This window comes from Tiliqua scincoides, chromosome 4 (genome assembly GCF_035046505.1).
Source record: "Tiliqua scincoides isolate rTilSci1 chromosome 4, rTilSci1.hap2, whole genome shotgun sequence".
Classification (NCBI taxonomy): Eukaryota; Metazoa; Chordata; class Lepidosauria; order Squamata; family Scincidae; genus Tiliqua; species Tiliqua scincoides.
Genome location: NC_089824.1, coordinates 124,271,083 through 124,287,243, shown reverse-complemented (window position 1 = coordinate 124,287,243; position 16,161 = coordinate 124,271,083). Strand labels below are relative to the sequence as shown.

At 44.2% G+C, this 16,161-nt stretch overlaps 1 protein-coding gene across 4 annotated transcripts in view; it reads left to right on the top strand.

Moving 5' to 3' along the window:
• The window catches only part of LOC136649658 (complement factor H-like), an 80,632-nt gene that overhangs the window by 41,760 nt on the left and 22,711 nt on the right, over nt 1-16,161 (top strand). For all 4 annotated transcript variants that reach the window (XM_066626442.1, XM_066626444.1, XM_066626443.1 and 1 more), the window contains exons 10-15: nt 426-602; nt 2,098-2,280; nt 7,836-8,015; nt 10,181-10,354; nt 14,641-14,823; nt 15,303-15,482. In XM_066626442.1, coding sequence (XP_066482539.1) covers nt 426-602; nt 2,098-2,280; nt 7,836-8,015; nt 10,181-10,354; nt 14,641-14,823; nt 15,303-15,482 — 1,077 coding nt within the window. The remainder of the gene's footprint in view (nt 1-425; nt 603-2,097; nt 2,281-7,835; nt 8,016-10,180; nt 10,355-14,640; nt 14,824-15,302; nt 15,483-16,161) is intronic.

Genomic DNA, 16,161 nt, shown 5'->3' with positions numbered 1-16,161 from the left:
TGTCAAGATACTCATAAATTTACTTCAGCGTTTCCTCTCTCCCTGTCATCACACCCTTTTACCCACCAACTCTCTGGAGCCAAGTTTTGCAATGGTCTTTGCATGAAATTTGTTGGCTCAAATTGCGACAGTATACTTATAAGATAATTTTCTATTTAAAAAGTTGTTTCCCAATACAGGCGTGCCCCCATATCCATGGGGTTCCATTCCAGAACCCTCCATGGATACCTGAAACCATGGATACAAGGAACATCTGCCGTACCACCCCCCGGAGCACTGTGTGACTCACTTCCAGAGAGGGGCATGTGTGGGAGGGCCCCACAGACCCAATTCGCAAATAACTGATATGGGATCTGAGGATACGGCCCTCCTATATTTTCTTAACAGAGTGAGAATCCTCACCCGAATACTTTTTTTGCCTTTAGAACAATGCATTGCTCCTCGTAGTTTGCCACATGGCAGACTCATTTATAACTCTTGGACGACCTACATAGAGGAAAATGAAATTTCATATTTTTGTGATGAGGGCTATTATCCTGCATCTCCAGAAGCAAAAACCAAGTGCACAAAACATGGCTGGGCACCCACTCCAAGATGTGTTGGTAAGCTTTATTTATGCCTTTTTATCTATCAATATATAATCTGAGTAACTGGAAGTATCTATCGTGTTAGGCTTTAAACAAAAGCACTGTACACCTTGATTTATTTGGGCTTCTCAGAATTAGAAGGTTGGTTGGTTTGCAAGTGGGGATTTGTGATTATTCATAAGGAGAGGTAACAGAGGGATGGACCCTGCAACTACCACATCCATACAGAAAAATCACTCTGCTTCTTGATGTTTTCATCCAGTTCTGATCTGGCTGCAGAGCTTGCTGATCATTCAGCCTGAAAATAAATTTATTATATATTATATTAAATTTATATATTTATATATATTAAATTTATATATATTAAATTTAAATATTTAATAATTAATATTTAATAATTTAATTTATTTAATTAAATTTAATTAAATTTAAATTAAATTTAATTTAATATATATTAAAATTTAAATTAAATTAAATTATATAAATTTTAAATTATATATATATATATATATATATATATATATATATATATATAGTGTGTGTGTGTGTGTGTGTGTGTGTGTGTGTGACAAGTTCGAGGCCACTGGCAGCTCTGTGAATGGCGAGACCTTGAAGCAGCTGACAAAGCCGAGCTGAGTTTTTCCACCTGCTCTTTGGTGTGAGCTAAGAAGCGTCTTGGCTGCCTTTCAAGTGAGAGATGAAGGAGCTGCTTGTCAGTCAGCGTGGGAGGCAACTGGGGGCCAGAAGTGTTTCTAGACTGTGAAAGATCCATCTGAAATGTTGTGTGGTTCTTGAAAGATAGAACATTTCTGTTACTGTAAAAATCCCCTCGGGGGTTTAGAGATAGCCTGCCTATGTGAACTGCCTTGAATAAAGTCAGAGGAGTAATCTGATGACCAGAAAGGCGGTATATAAATACCCAGTTGTTGTTGTTGTTGTTGTTGTTGTTGGAATTAACAACCCAATCCTAGGCATGTCTACTCAAAAGTAAGTTGTATTATAGTCAATGGGGCTTACTTCCAGGTAAGTATGCTTAGGATTGGAACCTAAGGTGTTCCAGCAATTCAAGTTCCTCTATGGTTGTTGCAAACATCATGTATAGAGGTGGTTAGCATGAATGAAGGGGAAGTAGAATATGTGCATGCCATGATTATGCGCATCTTTCATTGGCTGGGGCTAGTCTGATGGGGAAAATATCATCTGAACCAGTTCATTGATGCCAAACGCAGGATTGGGGCTACACGTATAGAAACAAACTTTTTTCCAATAGCTGATTTTCTAATAGCTGTTGTTACCTGGGGCAGTGGGGCAGTGAGCACACTATTAATAGTATTGTTGATAATTGTATGCAGCCATCTTGTACAGTTTCATACTTTCCCAAGTGGACTAAGCGGCCACCCAACACTTACCCACCTGTAGCTGAGGACAGAGTGCTGGACTATATTGAACTTTCATTCAGTCCATGAAGACAATACCTGAAATCTTATAAAATATCCTCTTTCTCCATTAGAAATAGTGACCTGTAAAATTATACCCCCACCAAATGGTTATTTTCATCAACATAATCGTGCCTTTGCTCTCCATGAGACAACCATATATGGCTGTCAGAGTGGCTACACAACTCCGAAAGGGCTTGACCGGGGAGAAACCCAGTGCCTTGAGGAAGGATGGACACCAAAGCCAGAATGCATCCGTAAGTAGCATAATGATTCTTAGTTGGCAACCTTCAGTCTCGAAAGACTATGGTATCGTGCTCTGAATGGTGGTTCTGGAACAGCGTCTAGTGTGGCTGAAAAGGCCAATTCGGAAGTGACAATCCCTTCCACACCAGGAGCAAGTGCAGTCTGTCCCTGGTCTGTCTCCCTGGCTGTGGGCCTTCCTTCTTTGCCTCTTTGCCTCAGACTGTTGGCCAAGTGTCTCTTCAAACTGGGAAAGGCCATGCTGCACAGCCTGCCTCCAAGCGGGCCACTCAGAGGCCAGGGTTTCCCACCTGTTGAGGTCCACTCCTAAGGCCTTCAGATCCCTCTTGCAGATGTCCTTGTATCGCAGCTGTGGTCTACCTGTAGGGCGCTTTCCTTGCACGAGTTCTCCATAGAGGAGATCCTTTGGGATCCGGCCATCGTTCATTCTCACAACATGACTGAGCCAACACAGGCGTCTCTGTTTCAGCAGTGCATACATGCTAGGGATTCCAGCTCATTCCAGGACTGTGTTGTTAGGAACTTTGTCCTGCCAGGTGATGCCGAGGATGCATCGGAGGCAGCGCATGTGGAAAGCGTTCAGTTTCCTCTCCTGTTGTGAGCGAAGAGTCCATGACTCGCTGCAGTACAGAAGTGTACTCAGGATGCAAGCTCTGTAGACCTGGATCTTGGTATGTTCCGTCAGCTTCTTGTTGGACCAGACTCTCTTTGTGAGTCTGGAAAATGTGGTAGCTGCTTTACCGATGCACTTGTTTAGCTCGGTATCGAGAGAAAGAGTGTCGGAGATCGTTGAGCCAAGGTACACAAAGTCATGGACAACCTCCAGTTCATGCGCAGAGATTGTAATGCAGGGAGGTGAGTCCACATCCTGAACCATGACCTGTGTTTTCTTCAGGCTGATTGTCAGTCCAAAATCTTGGCAGGCCTTGCTAAAACGATCCATGAGCTGCTGGAGATCTTTGGCAGAGTGGGTAGTGACAGCTGCATCGTAGGCAAAGAGGAAGTCATGCAGACATTTCAGCTGGACTTTGGACTTTGCTCTCAGTCTGGAGAGGTTGAAGAGCTCTCATGTTTTTACATGTTTTTTTGTGTTACAGGTGTTTTTGTGTTTGTGTTACAGGTGTAACACCATGTTACAGGTGTTTTTACATGTTACATGTTTTACATGTTACAAGCTCTCATGCTTTTACATGTTTTACATGTTTAGCATAATGATTAAAGGTGGGTGAAAACGGTTTTATTTTTTCACAGATTTCAGTGTTTTCCAAAGTTAAAAGTGCAGAAAGCAATGCAATGTGTTTTTATTCCAAGGGCATGTTTTTATAAATTATAATTGCTCTGAAAGTGTACTAGGTGGGTGATAAAGGTGGTATAGTGTCAGCAGATGCAGCAACGTGCATGTAGGAGTGTTAGAGAATATGTAGAGGTGTTGGAGAATGGTTTTATTTTTTCACAGATTTCACTAATTTTTTTTTACAAAAATGCAGAAAGTGCTTATTTCATTATCAAAAACCCACCACTAGTAATGACTTGTGAATTATGTGTTGCTTTTACAACATCTAAAGGAAGACAGGACTGAGAATTGATTGTTTTAGGCCAGAACTGGGAAATAGTTTAGGAAAATATCTACTGTCAGCGCCTGTTGCTAAAGGCGCTCCGACAGGGTGCTATTTAGTGCACTGCCAGGAGCACCAGTGGGAAGGCCTGTGCCTTCCTGCCCCTGTTGTTAGAGGTTTTCCTGCTTGCCGGAGCAAGTAAGTTGATGAGAGAGGTGGCAAGATGGTGAAACAGAGCAGGGGTGGGGAGAGAGCGGGGGATGGCGGATTGGGTCTCCAGAGGGAGGTAGGGTCAGCAGCACTAGTGCCGCTGATATCCTAACAGCCTTCCCTGGCCCAGTCTAGCAGCACAGGTCAACATGGACTTACACCAGGAAAATAGCTGTTGTAGGTCCAAGTAGACCCACCCACAATATCACAAAAACAACTCTTCCTTTCTGTTCCCTCAACAAAATCTCTGGTCCATCTCCTAGTCATCCCTTGTTCTCAATTACCATAGCCTTCTCTTCTTTGGTTGTCTTTTGGCTTCTCTTTAGACCCCCTCACCTCTATCCAGCACTCTGCTGCAAAGATCACTCACCTCTCTTGTCGACGCAACTACATCATGCAGCTGCTTCAGTCTGTGCACTACCTTCCAGTCCATGCTTGGATCCTGCATAAGCTTCTCATCCTTAAAACCATTTCTCAGCCTGCCCTCTGATGCTTCTGTTTTTATATTGTGACATATCCTTTTGCTTGTCCAGCTTCACCATACCCAGCTGCCCTTCTCCCTTCTGTCCCTTATGCCTGGAACTCCTTTCCAGATTCCCTGCATGATGCCTCCTTTCTTACTTAATCCAATCCCCTTCTCAAAACCAACTTTTTCACTGAAGTTTTTGGAACAGCTCCCTAGTTACTTTGCTCTACTGCTACTAAACCTAAGTACATGCACATGAAATTACACCATATTCTGCCTGCATTTATCCTGCCACCATCTCCCTCCCTCTATTGTCTCCTTAATGTCTCTATTAGTCTGTGAGGCCCTTGGGGCAGGGACCTGTCTCTTATCTGTTGCAAACCACCATGTAGATGGATGATTCTGTTTTAAATATATTCAACTACGGAGGAAAGATTAAAGATGGAAGAAGCTGAGTCACAGACAGCAAGTAAAAGGTCTCAGGTGTCTGAACAGTACACAGCCCTCCAGAGTCTTGCAGGCGGCACTGAATCCAAAATTCCAATACCTACTCCTATTCCACTGCAATATATACCACGTTCAACCATATATGAAGAATACATTCACTAGAAACAATTATTAATTATTTCTAGTAATGCCTGAAATTTGCAGGTGATTGTGAAACACAGCTACAATCTCTACCCTGCTTAGCTCATGTTTGGAAGAATTCAGATGAAACCTAGTACTTCAAGCATACCACAGCAAGACATTTTTACAAGAAAATCATTTTAGTGTCATACCCCTAACCCCATCACATTACCGGTTAATACAATTTAGCAACTCCAGAAGGATTTTGTTACCAGCGATTATTGCTGTTGTGACTTGGCACTATGTTTATCTTATATATATTTAACCTTTAAATGGCCATACATGACGTACAATATTTCATGGCCATTTGGCTCCACTGTTTACATTTTTTCAATCTACACCTTTGTGAATGAGGGAGTGAATGATACAAACTGACTAAAACTTTCCTCCATCTAGTGAATCCTAGTTATTCTGCTGAAATGGTAACAGAAAATCAGAAAACATAGATTTACAGCACAACACTATGCATGCCTACTCAAAATAAGTCCCATTGTGTTCAATGAGACCGTGTCTTATGAACGTGTGTAGAGCAGTGGTTCTCAGGGAGAGTTTTACTCCCTAAGTAAGTCTTTGCAGGGGAGGGGCTAGGGGAGGGGAGGGGCTAGGGTCTTAACATTCTAACATTCTATGTCACTATTCTAAGCAGTCCTGTGGAGTCCTGTGCAGTCCACAGCAGTCCTGTGTCCCGCAACCCCTGCAGTTGCCAGCTGCCCTCAGTAAGTAAAAATAGCCCCCTTTCACCCCCATTAGTGACGCAGTCCTGGGGATCCTGTCACTAGCTCCCCCCTTCCCCTGCCCTTTAAAGGATGCAGTAAGCTTTACACAACTCACCAGTTTAAGAACCACTGGTGCAGAGGATTGTAGCCTTCAGTTCTCAATCAGGGTCTGTTACCAGAAACTTCAGCATGCAAAAGATTGAAGCTCAGAGTGCTCAGAATTAAGAGGCTGTGTCTTTCTGGGTAGTATTTTTGCTTGATTTCCGCCTGGCCCACAGCTGTACACATTTGGTCCCTGTTGTGTCTATGAAACGTTGGGCAGAAATGGCGTAATAATGATATTACTACAGGTTGAGCCTCATTATTCCATTCCAAGCACTCATGTGGATGGCAAAAAACACACTATAGCAAATCAATTTTAAAAACAGAGTTTCTTTGCTCTGGTGATTTAAAAACAGCCTTGCTGACCTTTGCGATGTAAGATAAGAGTCATCAAGAAGACAATCCATCAATCAGTCCTCCTCCAAGAACTTAGAAAGGCGCTGCATTCAGCCCCTCCCTTCACCTATGCAAAGTGATCACCTTTCTTTCACGTGCTCAGGGAGAAAGGACGGGTCTGCTGGAGAGAGAAGGATTGATGGATTGTCAGCCAGCTGCGCGCTCTCTCTCTCTCTCTCTCTCTCTCTCTCTCTCTCTCTCTCTCTCTCATTAACGAGGCTATTGTTAAAGGACTATTCAGTTTTTTAAAACTGATTTAAAGGGGTACATTTTTCCCCTTCTCCAGGGATCAGCACATTCCTTCTCATTTGCAGTGGCCATTCCTGTTGAGTCAAATCCATGTATAAAAAATCTGTGTATAAATAGGCTGGACTTGTATATTGCGATTTCTCCCCTTCTGCTTCCCAGTGCAAACCATCTCCAATTTCATAATCCTCTGCTTTCTTCCTCACCACACCTTCTCCCCACCCCCTTTTCCCCAAACTAAAAAGCACCTGATCATTCTGGCAGCCTGTCTTTGCACCTCTGTTCTTTATACAAGGTACAGGATTCCTTTAGCCTTTGACAGAAGTTTTCCTACAATACCCTTTTGGTGCAAACAGAAGCGCACTTCTCTCTGCCCAGCACAAAGCCAGCATCACTTCTATCAGTGATCTGTACTCATGTCTGGATACCAAGCATTTTTCTATTCAGTGCACATTGCTTGCCTTCTCTGCAGCAGGCTCCAGCTGGCATTTTGGAGATAAGAAAACAAAACAAAGGCAAGTGGAAGGCAACATCTTTCAACTTCTTTCAGTGTTCCTATTACAACTGCACAGCTCAATACCTGAGAGCAAATGATGGCTGGATAATTGGAAGAGCCCAATTATTACACGGTCTGGATACTTCTGGTCTAGAGGCATTAGAGTAGTGGTACTCAAACCAGTGGGTCACGACCCACCAGCTCGTGTAAAGCTTCTCCTGTCCCTTTAAGGGGTGGGGGAAGGGGAGAGGCAGCTACATGATCACCAGGACTACATCACTAAGGGAGTATTTGTACTTACTGAGGGCTTCTGCAAGCTGCAGGAGGTGCAGGGAGCCCTGTGCAGCCCTCTGCAGGGCTCCCCAAGGCATATAATGTTGGAAAAATGTGATTGGAAACCACTTTCTGGTTGCAGTCTTGAAACCGGAAGTGGTTTCTCACTGCTTTTTTCTAGTGTTCTAAGCCTCGGGAAATCCAGTGGAGGGCTATGTAGGGCTCCCTGCACCTCCTACAGCTTGCAGCAGCCCTTAGTAAGTACAAACACCCGTCTTCGCCCCCACCTAGCGACGTGATCCTTGGGGATCATGTTGCAGCCCTCACCCCATCCCCCACAAATACTTACCTCAGGAGTTTTACTCCTGAGAAGTTTGAGAACCACTGCTTTAGAGAGCGTGTTATAGGTTTATGAGAAATCAACAATTGATCCTTAAATATCTGTATTTTGATTCCTCAGAGACTTGCCAAAAACCACCTGCAAGGAATATGATCTTCATCAACACAACTAAATCAGTGTTCTTGTTCATGGAAAAACTGGTTTATGAATGTCAAGATGGATATGAAACAAGTAGTCAAACCATAGGAGACCAAACAATCTGTACAGAGAAAGGATGGAATCCAAAACCTGACTGTCAGCGTAAGCGAACAAAATATCATTTTTGCCCGTTGCAATTATTAGCTCATTCCAAGGACAGTGTATTGTGGTGGATTTTGCCTTGTATTTAGTTGTCTTATCCCAAAGCAATAACGGTCTACTTTCTAATAGAAATGCCACTCTTATTCTTGTACAGGTGTGTGCCACTTAACAACCATTCACTTAACAATGGACCGCATATATGACAGTGGTCAAAACATAGCAAAAAGGCTCTTAATGAGGCTGCCAGGTCTCCCATAGCCTGCAGCAGAGTATCTGTTTACACAACAAAGAGGCTCTTAATGCAAAGAAGTGGAAATCTATCTCCAATAGCCTGTGTAGCCAGCTAGTGTCTGGTAGGGAGTGTCTGTTTACACAACAAAGGCAATAGATTAAGCTGAATGTTTGCTTAACAACCTAATCGCATAACAATGGGGATTGGAGAATGGGTACAAATTCGTTAAGTGGTGCACACCTGTAGTCCAGTCACTCCATTGTTTACTACCTGGTTTTTGACAGGAATGCAAGGTTTATTGGAGATATTTTTGTTCAAGCACAATTAATGTGGACTATTAATCCATGAATTAGGGTCAAAATTTTGACCACTGGTGCAATTCAGGGGGCTATGACTAACTATGCTTTTTTCCTGACAAGTGCAAGGTTATTCAGATGGAAAATATATGAAAGCCTTGCATATTTCTTGACCATGACCATGCCTTTTCATCCATACTACTGGATTTGTTAGTAATGAGAATCATGCGGTTGTGGGGAGAGGGAGCTATGTCACTCTCCTCTCAGCATTTTCTCTAATCCTTCTGCCAGTCTCACAGAAAGTCTTCATACATCATTGTGCCTTGAGGAGGGCACTTGCCAAAATGGACCTATATGGGCATCATGCAGCTCCTAGGGACTGTTCCCAGCACAGCTTGAGGTACTGGCTGTCCTCCTACCCAGTATACTGTTACCAGCACTTCCCCATTCAAATTTCCACCCCACCCCACTTTTCTCTGTTGGCCCTATGGATTTTATTCCAGAGAGCATCTCTGTATTTGAACATGGTGGTTAAAGAAGCATGGCTAATGAGGCAAACAGTTTCCAAAATGGGCTAGTTTGCACCTCTCAAATGCAACTTTATTTGCACTGAATATTTACTACACTGTAGCATGTCTGACTAAATAGGCAAGGCATGTGAATAGTTCCAGTGCATCCATCCATGCCTATTCTCCTGACTGGGAGAAGTCTTCCTATGCCTCTCTGTTAGCACTCAGAATTTTGAGGGTACAGGTTCAGCCTACATATCCATGGACTTCTGATCGATGAATTTGACTTAGCGAAGTTTCTCTTGTCATTGCGCAGCCTCCATGGGCCTCAGAACAGCTCCAGATGTGACTGGAGCAAGGCTCCAGTTGCATTTGGAGCTCAGTGAACACTGAAATCCATGTTATTTGATATCATGTGGAATTCAGTATCCACAAGGGGTCCCGGAACAGAACCCTCACAGATAATGAGAGTCCACCTATACTTATTTTCTCTTCCCTGCAAATGTGCTAACTGTATCATATCTAGTATCTGCATACATGTCGGTAAGATTCCCACAATGCACAGCTATATATGTACAGGGTTGTGTTGAGCTTTGGGAGAAGGCGCTTTGGACAGAATGGTTGGGCCAGTTTGGAAGTTCCCTCCCTGCCACCAGTTCAAAACATCCTGCTTCTTCTCCAGAGTTGAATCTCACAAGCTTGTAGCAGAAGCCAGCTGTGGACAGGGCTGATTAGCTGTTTCATGCTATCAAATCTACCTCATCCTTCTCCCTGGATCAATTACGAAATATTCAAATGAAAAATCTGCATGTGGCACTTTAAAAAATATTAAATTGTCGGCATCCAGATTATGGGGAGAGAGAGCAGCTGAGCCAGCAATGATTTACCCATATGTACACCTGTTATTTAAATGGCAGGGATAGGAGGAAGATGGACCCGCAGTCCATCTGAAGGATTTGTTAGATGTGTCTTGTTCACCGGTAGTAAGTAAAGAAAGGCAAAAACTGTTCAGGCTTACAGTAAGTTTTATCAGCTTTTGGAAAAATTTACTCAGGAGGCTTATAGGGGGTAACATTTTCTGAAATGCTGTTAGCTCAATTAATCTCGTTTCCTTAATGTTTTCTTTAGGAATACAATGTGACGTTCCCACTTTGGAGTATGGGAGAATACAGCCAAGAAAGGATCAGTATTTTGAAGGAGATGTGGTGCGATTTTCCTGTCTGGGAGGACGCTTCAGAGTGGGGATTACATCTGCCCAGTGCTATCACTTTGGATGGTCTCCACCACCACCAATCTGTAAAGGTATCTGTTTTTTCATGAGATCTTTAACATCTGCTTTTTAAAATGATCATGCTATTCCTAAAATTGCCTGTGCACTTTTTACAATGTGTATCTCAAGCCATAAGAGGGTACCTAGTCACTGGCTCGTACATAGATTTACAGGTTTAGTGAGTATAACCTCTTTAGCAGTTCTTCCCCAATGGCAGGTAGCAATGGCAGTGGCAGAATTCTCTTCCTGAGCTTGACACTTTTCATGGCCAGGACATTTGAATGTTTTCTTCATTAGTGGGGCCAAACCGAGGGCCAGACTGAGCACAGGCTGCCACCTTTAGAGCACAATTTCAATCAGTCCTTACATGGCTCCTTACACCAGCTCAGGAGGGTTGCAAATGTACCGTAGGGCACACCTGCAATCACTCCAGAGTTGGGGAGGCTGGCGCAAGGATGTGCGCCAGCCTCCTTGCCAGATCCAGACTGGTGATGGGTAAGTTAGCGGCAACCTAGAGAGGCCAGCGTGGGGGTTTGGGGAGGGAGGGCTGGTGAACAGACAGCTCAGGAGGGAGATGGAACTGGTTTGGGAGACCTAGGCCATATCCTAACCCCCCTCCTGAGCAACCCAACCTTATACCAGTGAATTCACTGGTGCTGATCTGAGTAGCCTTATTGAGGTGGCTGCCGCATGACACAAGGTAAGAAGAAATAACTTACCTTACTCTGAGCTGCGCGGCAGCCGCCTTCTACCCTGCACTGGATTCAGTCGGCCTGCCTGTTTCAGCACAGGATCAGATTGAGCTGCCCATTTTGCATTAAGATTCAGGAAATTTCCTATTTGAGAAGAGAACGAGATCAAGAAAAGCCAAGGGTCATGAGCCTAGCCATAGAGTAACAAGTATTCTTAGGCTGGAGAAGACGTAATATGGACAGAGGGATCACGGAATGTTCTTCACCAAGAAGAAATGTAAAGGCCTGACAAAACTGGAAAGACATGCCTCCCCTATTTTGTAGGGCCTCCCAGGTCCTACAGTGTAAAACGTTCTGAAATGATTGTGAGAGATTGGGAAAATACATAAATGAATTCTTCTGAAATATGTTCTCTTTCTGGAAACTGAATGAAATGCTTTTAAAAGCAGGATTTTGAAATAATAACATTATTCATCCTGGTCACACTGCTGCAAATCTCTTATAGCCATTGCTGTTTCTTTTGACTATACTGGTAGAGAAGCAATGCTCTTGGGGTTGGAAAAGTACTTTCAAATGTTGCAAAACACTGAAGAGCTTCACATCTGTGATGTAAGAGTGCAAGGTGTCTGCCCCATGCATTGCTCCTGGAACATTATGGCAAGGGCCATGACCACTCCTCCTTCTACTTGCCTCAGGCCCTCCTCTTTCTGCAGAAGTGAAATAATTAATGAATGCTTAAACACACACACAGTGATGGGATTCAGCCGGTTCCCGCCGGTTCTATAGAACCCCTACCCAATCAAGTTCTTAGTTCTGAGAACCGTTTGTTGGCAGGGAGTGCACGTGCAGCTCTGACGCCTCCTGCGATTGCGCTGAGAACATAGGAGAGGGCGCGAACGGCCAGCATGCAGCCTCCCTGACGAGGGTAAGAGGAGCAGTTCAGCTGCCCGCCCCGTGCCTCTCCTTCCCAGCCGAGATAGCCGGCTCAGCTCTCCTGGTGGGTCTGGGGTGCGGGCAGGACGAAGAGGAGGGCGCTGGAGCTGCTCCCGCTGCCCCTGAGGGCGAGCCCCCACCACCGCCCCGTGTCCCCTCCCGCCCGAGCCTGCCTGCCTGGGAGACTGACCCTCTTGCCTGGATCAAAGGTGGAGGGGGAGCTCCAAAAACTTCTGCAGTCTGGAGCTGGAAGGAGGAGGTGCCCCTTGGAGGTCCCAGGGCTGCGTTTCATTCTCCTCTGAACTGACAACGCAATGCTAGGCATGTCTACTCAGAAGTAAGCCCCATTGTGTTCAGTGGGGCTTACTCCCAGGAAAGTGTGGATAGGATTGCAGCCTCAGTGATGAAGATGAAATGCTTCCTTCTTCACCTTCTGATTGTCAGTGGCTGCAATCCTAACCACACTTTCCAGAGAGTAAGCCCCATTGAACAAAATAGGAGTTACTTCTGAGTAGACCTGGTTAGGCTTGTGCTCAGTGTCTACCCAGAGATAAGTTCCATTGTGTTCAGTGGGGCTTACTCCCAGGAAAGTGTGGCAAACTCAGTTTGCTACACTTTCCTGGGAGTAAGCCCCATTGAATACAGTGGGACTTACCTCTGAGTAGACACTGTCAATCAGAAGGTGAAGAAGGAAGCATCTCATGCACCTTAAGAGGCTTCGGTCTTATCCACACTTTCCGTATCTCCAAAATGGCGACCGGGATAGATGTGATTAAGCACAGAGCAAATGGAGAAAAATCCTTGAAATTGCCTGTTTCTAAGGACCCTCCCCCTGTTCAAGCTCTCAGCTCTTCGTACCGTCTTCCTGGCACCAAAGCGTGCCTTAGTTGTTGAGGCACATGAAAAACACATCTATTTAACAGTCCCCCAGGAACCCCCAAGGTTTGCTGCTACTTCGCCGAATGTTGACTCTGCCCTCCCTCCCATTTACCTGTTTTAAATGCTTAGCAGGTGAAAAATGTTCTTCCTTAAACTGAGTGCCTACAGTCATACAGCATTTTGCAGGCTGTCTCCTTGCAGCCAGATTACTTGCAAAAACGGGCATATCCCCCCCCCCCCCAATATTCTGGTTTGGGGCTAGAAAACTGCTTTAGCATTTCATAGTATGGCAAGGGAAGGTCCAGTTGTAGTGGTGGCTTGAATATCTTTTTGTTGAGCCAATTTTCAGGCAGGAAAAAGGGGGAAGAGGATATTCAGTAGTTTTTCTGGGGGGCCTTCAAAGGACATCAGACCTTTCAGTGTGTAGGAAAGAAGACATGGTTCACCAATCCTTTTGCTCTTTGAAAGACAAATGCTGCCTTTTTGTGTCTGACAGGTGCAACAGCAGTCTTTGATGTGCTGATATTTGTAGAGACATGAAGTTTTGCATTGAAAATAAGCAGAAGCTGAACCCATGCTAAAATGTTTGATATGGGTTTATGCCCTCCCAGAAAGCTACTAGGATTCTTGAATCTTAGAACCCCCTCCAAGACTCCTTACTTTCCCAGATACATTTTTGATGCTATATTTGGGTCAGCGTTAATTTTTGGAGAGTTTAAATGAAAACAAAACAAAGCAGAGGTATGTTTCCTTCTCTTCCTTCTGCAATCTTCGCCCTGTAATCCCCAGACACTGCTTCAAGTTCTTAGGAAGAACCCTCCTCTGAGGGTTGGGATTATATTGAACCTCTTTGTGGTGTGTCCCCACTTCTTCTCTAATACCAAAGGTGTGTTAAGAACTTGTCCTTTGGAAATGAAACAGCACCACTCAAAATAAAGGGTGTCATTTCTTCATAGTAAGGGGAACTCCTAAAGTACACAGTGTATTCATTGAAATATATTAAAGGGAAAAAGGAATTAATAAGTAGCCTGACAGGACCTGAGTCTTCCATGAATATGAAATATTGGCATCAATTGAGCCACAGATGGTGTTGTTGAAACAAAAACAAAAAGGGGAGGAAATACGGGGGAGGGCATTGATCTACTTGAGTTAGGTAATGCTTTTTTTTTGGGGGGGGGGCTTCAGTTTGAGCAGATCCTCTCCACATACTATGTGGGGAGGTTTTTGTTGGGAAGAAAAAGGAAAGGGCACTTTTTCCCTCTCCCAATTTTCGAAGACCTCCCACCACCACTATATAGCAATAAAGTTTCAGAATAACTAGAGTCTTTTGCAGAGGGCTGGAAATACACTGGAATGTTTTGTTGTGGATCCCCACTTGTTCCTTCTCAAACAGAACTTGGTAATCTACCCGTTTAGAACAAAAACATGGTCTTCCACAAGCAAGGTAGATATTTGGTTTTTGTAGACTTGGAGAACTGAGATACACAGAACTATATTCTTAATATCTTGGAGGGGACTTGGGTTTGGTAAGGGAGCAGAATGCGCACCCTGAAGTCCAATCCCTGCACCACATGGGGAGGTGGCTGGCCTCAGCAACGGACTGCTCCAGGCAGTTAGATTTTAGGATTTGGGGGAGATGGCAAATGTCCCCCCCTTTCCTAATGGGAACTCCATGCATTCAACAGTTCCTAAGGTGGTTGCGAAAACTGGTCCATGGACTGCAGTTCAAAGGATCCCTGCCTGCAAATGTACCCTTTAGAGAAGTGTTTTGAGCAAACAAATTCCACACTGGAATGTTAGTCTCTTACTTTCAGATCGAGTCAACCCTTGCAGTGCACCACCCGGCATTTCAGATGGCAGAATTACCCATCCACTTCTCGAAGAATATTCACATGGTGCAAAGGTGGAATATGAGTGTAATGGCCGATTTGCGATAGTTGGATCAAGCCAGCTAGAGTGTGTTGATGGAGAATGGACAACTTTACCCTCTTGTACAGGTAACATCTGGATTCCTGAGAAATGTGTACACAGGAAAAATAACGTGTGCAGACGAACTTTGTGGCTTTTATGGACAGCAGTTCTTACTGCTGTAGACTGCATTTTACTGTGACTTTTTCTTTGCATCCAATTCTTGAAGTTTGAACCACAGGATATTATAAGTAAAGGTAATGAGAGGCCTTCTGCAGAGGAAGCAGAAGGGTGTCTGGGAGACCAAGGGAGCCCATGAAAGATTGGGGACGTCTTCTCTAAATGAACCCCTTCAAAGTCTCTGGCAGGATGCACATCATTTAGGATCCCTAACCCTGGGTTCTTTTCAAACTGCAGACCTAGACTTGAAACAAAAAATAGGCCTGTCACACCCACCTGAGGTCAGGTCACTGATAACTTTTTGGGTCCTGAGCAACCCCTTGAAGACTTATGTTCTAATAATTGCTTGGAATATTTGTTTCACATCACTGTGTTCTGTTTTCATCAGTGGAGGAAAAAACTTGTGGGCCATCTCCCAATATTACCAATGGACATCCTGTCAGTGAAGATGGAGACAAATATTTCCATGGTGATACAATGAGCTACAAATGTGAAGAAAACACATTTAGCATTGGGCCCAACCCAGCCAAGTGTCTGCATGGCAAGTGGGAGTTACCTTCATGTGTCGGTAAGCTATAGCATTACAAAAGACAACTAACAACCCAATCCTAACCAAATTTCCAGTTCCAATGCAGCCATGCTAATGGGTCTTGCGTGTGTATTCACAGAGGCCTCCTCAAGGTAAGGGAATGTTTGTTCTCTTACCACAGAGCTGTGTTGAGGCTGCATTGACACTGGAAGGTTGGTTGGGATTGGGCTGCAAAATGGATTGTGCACTTGTATTGTACCACTGTTTTGTATCAGAATTAATACTTCATCACGTTCCATGGTTTTGAGAGCATTTCTGCACTCTTGACATCTGCAGTTCTTCCTCTCTGTCCCAGAACTTTCTTTATCCTGTCCCACATCTCTAAGTGCCCCTCTTCAGTTTGCATGCTTCATCACCATCATCTCTCAATATGCCCAAGATCAAACTTCCTTATCTGTTGACCATGCACTTCATTGAACAGGCATGAAGGCTTGGCTTTTGCTTTGACTCTTCTCTCTGCTTTTCATAAGTCCATCACCAAAACATGTTTCTTCTCCATTTCCAACATTACCAAGTATGGCCATTCCCTTGTTCACCTTGGCAAAGCCTCTGGTCCATACTGTGGTCGTCTCTCACCCTGGCAGTTGCAATCCTATCCTCTCTGGTTGTCTCATCTTGGTCCTCTCTTCTTTCTCCAGCACTCTACTACCAAAATAGT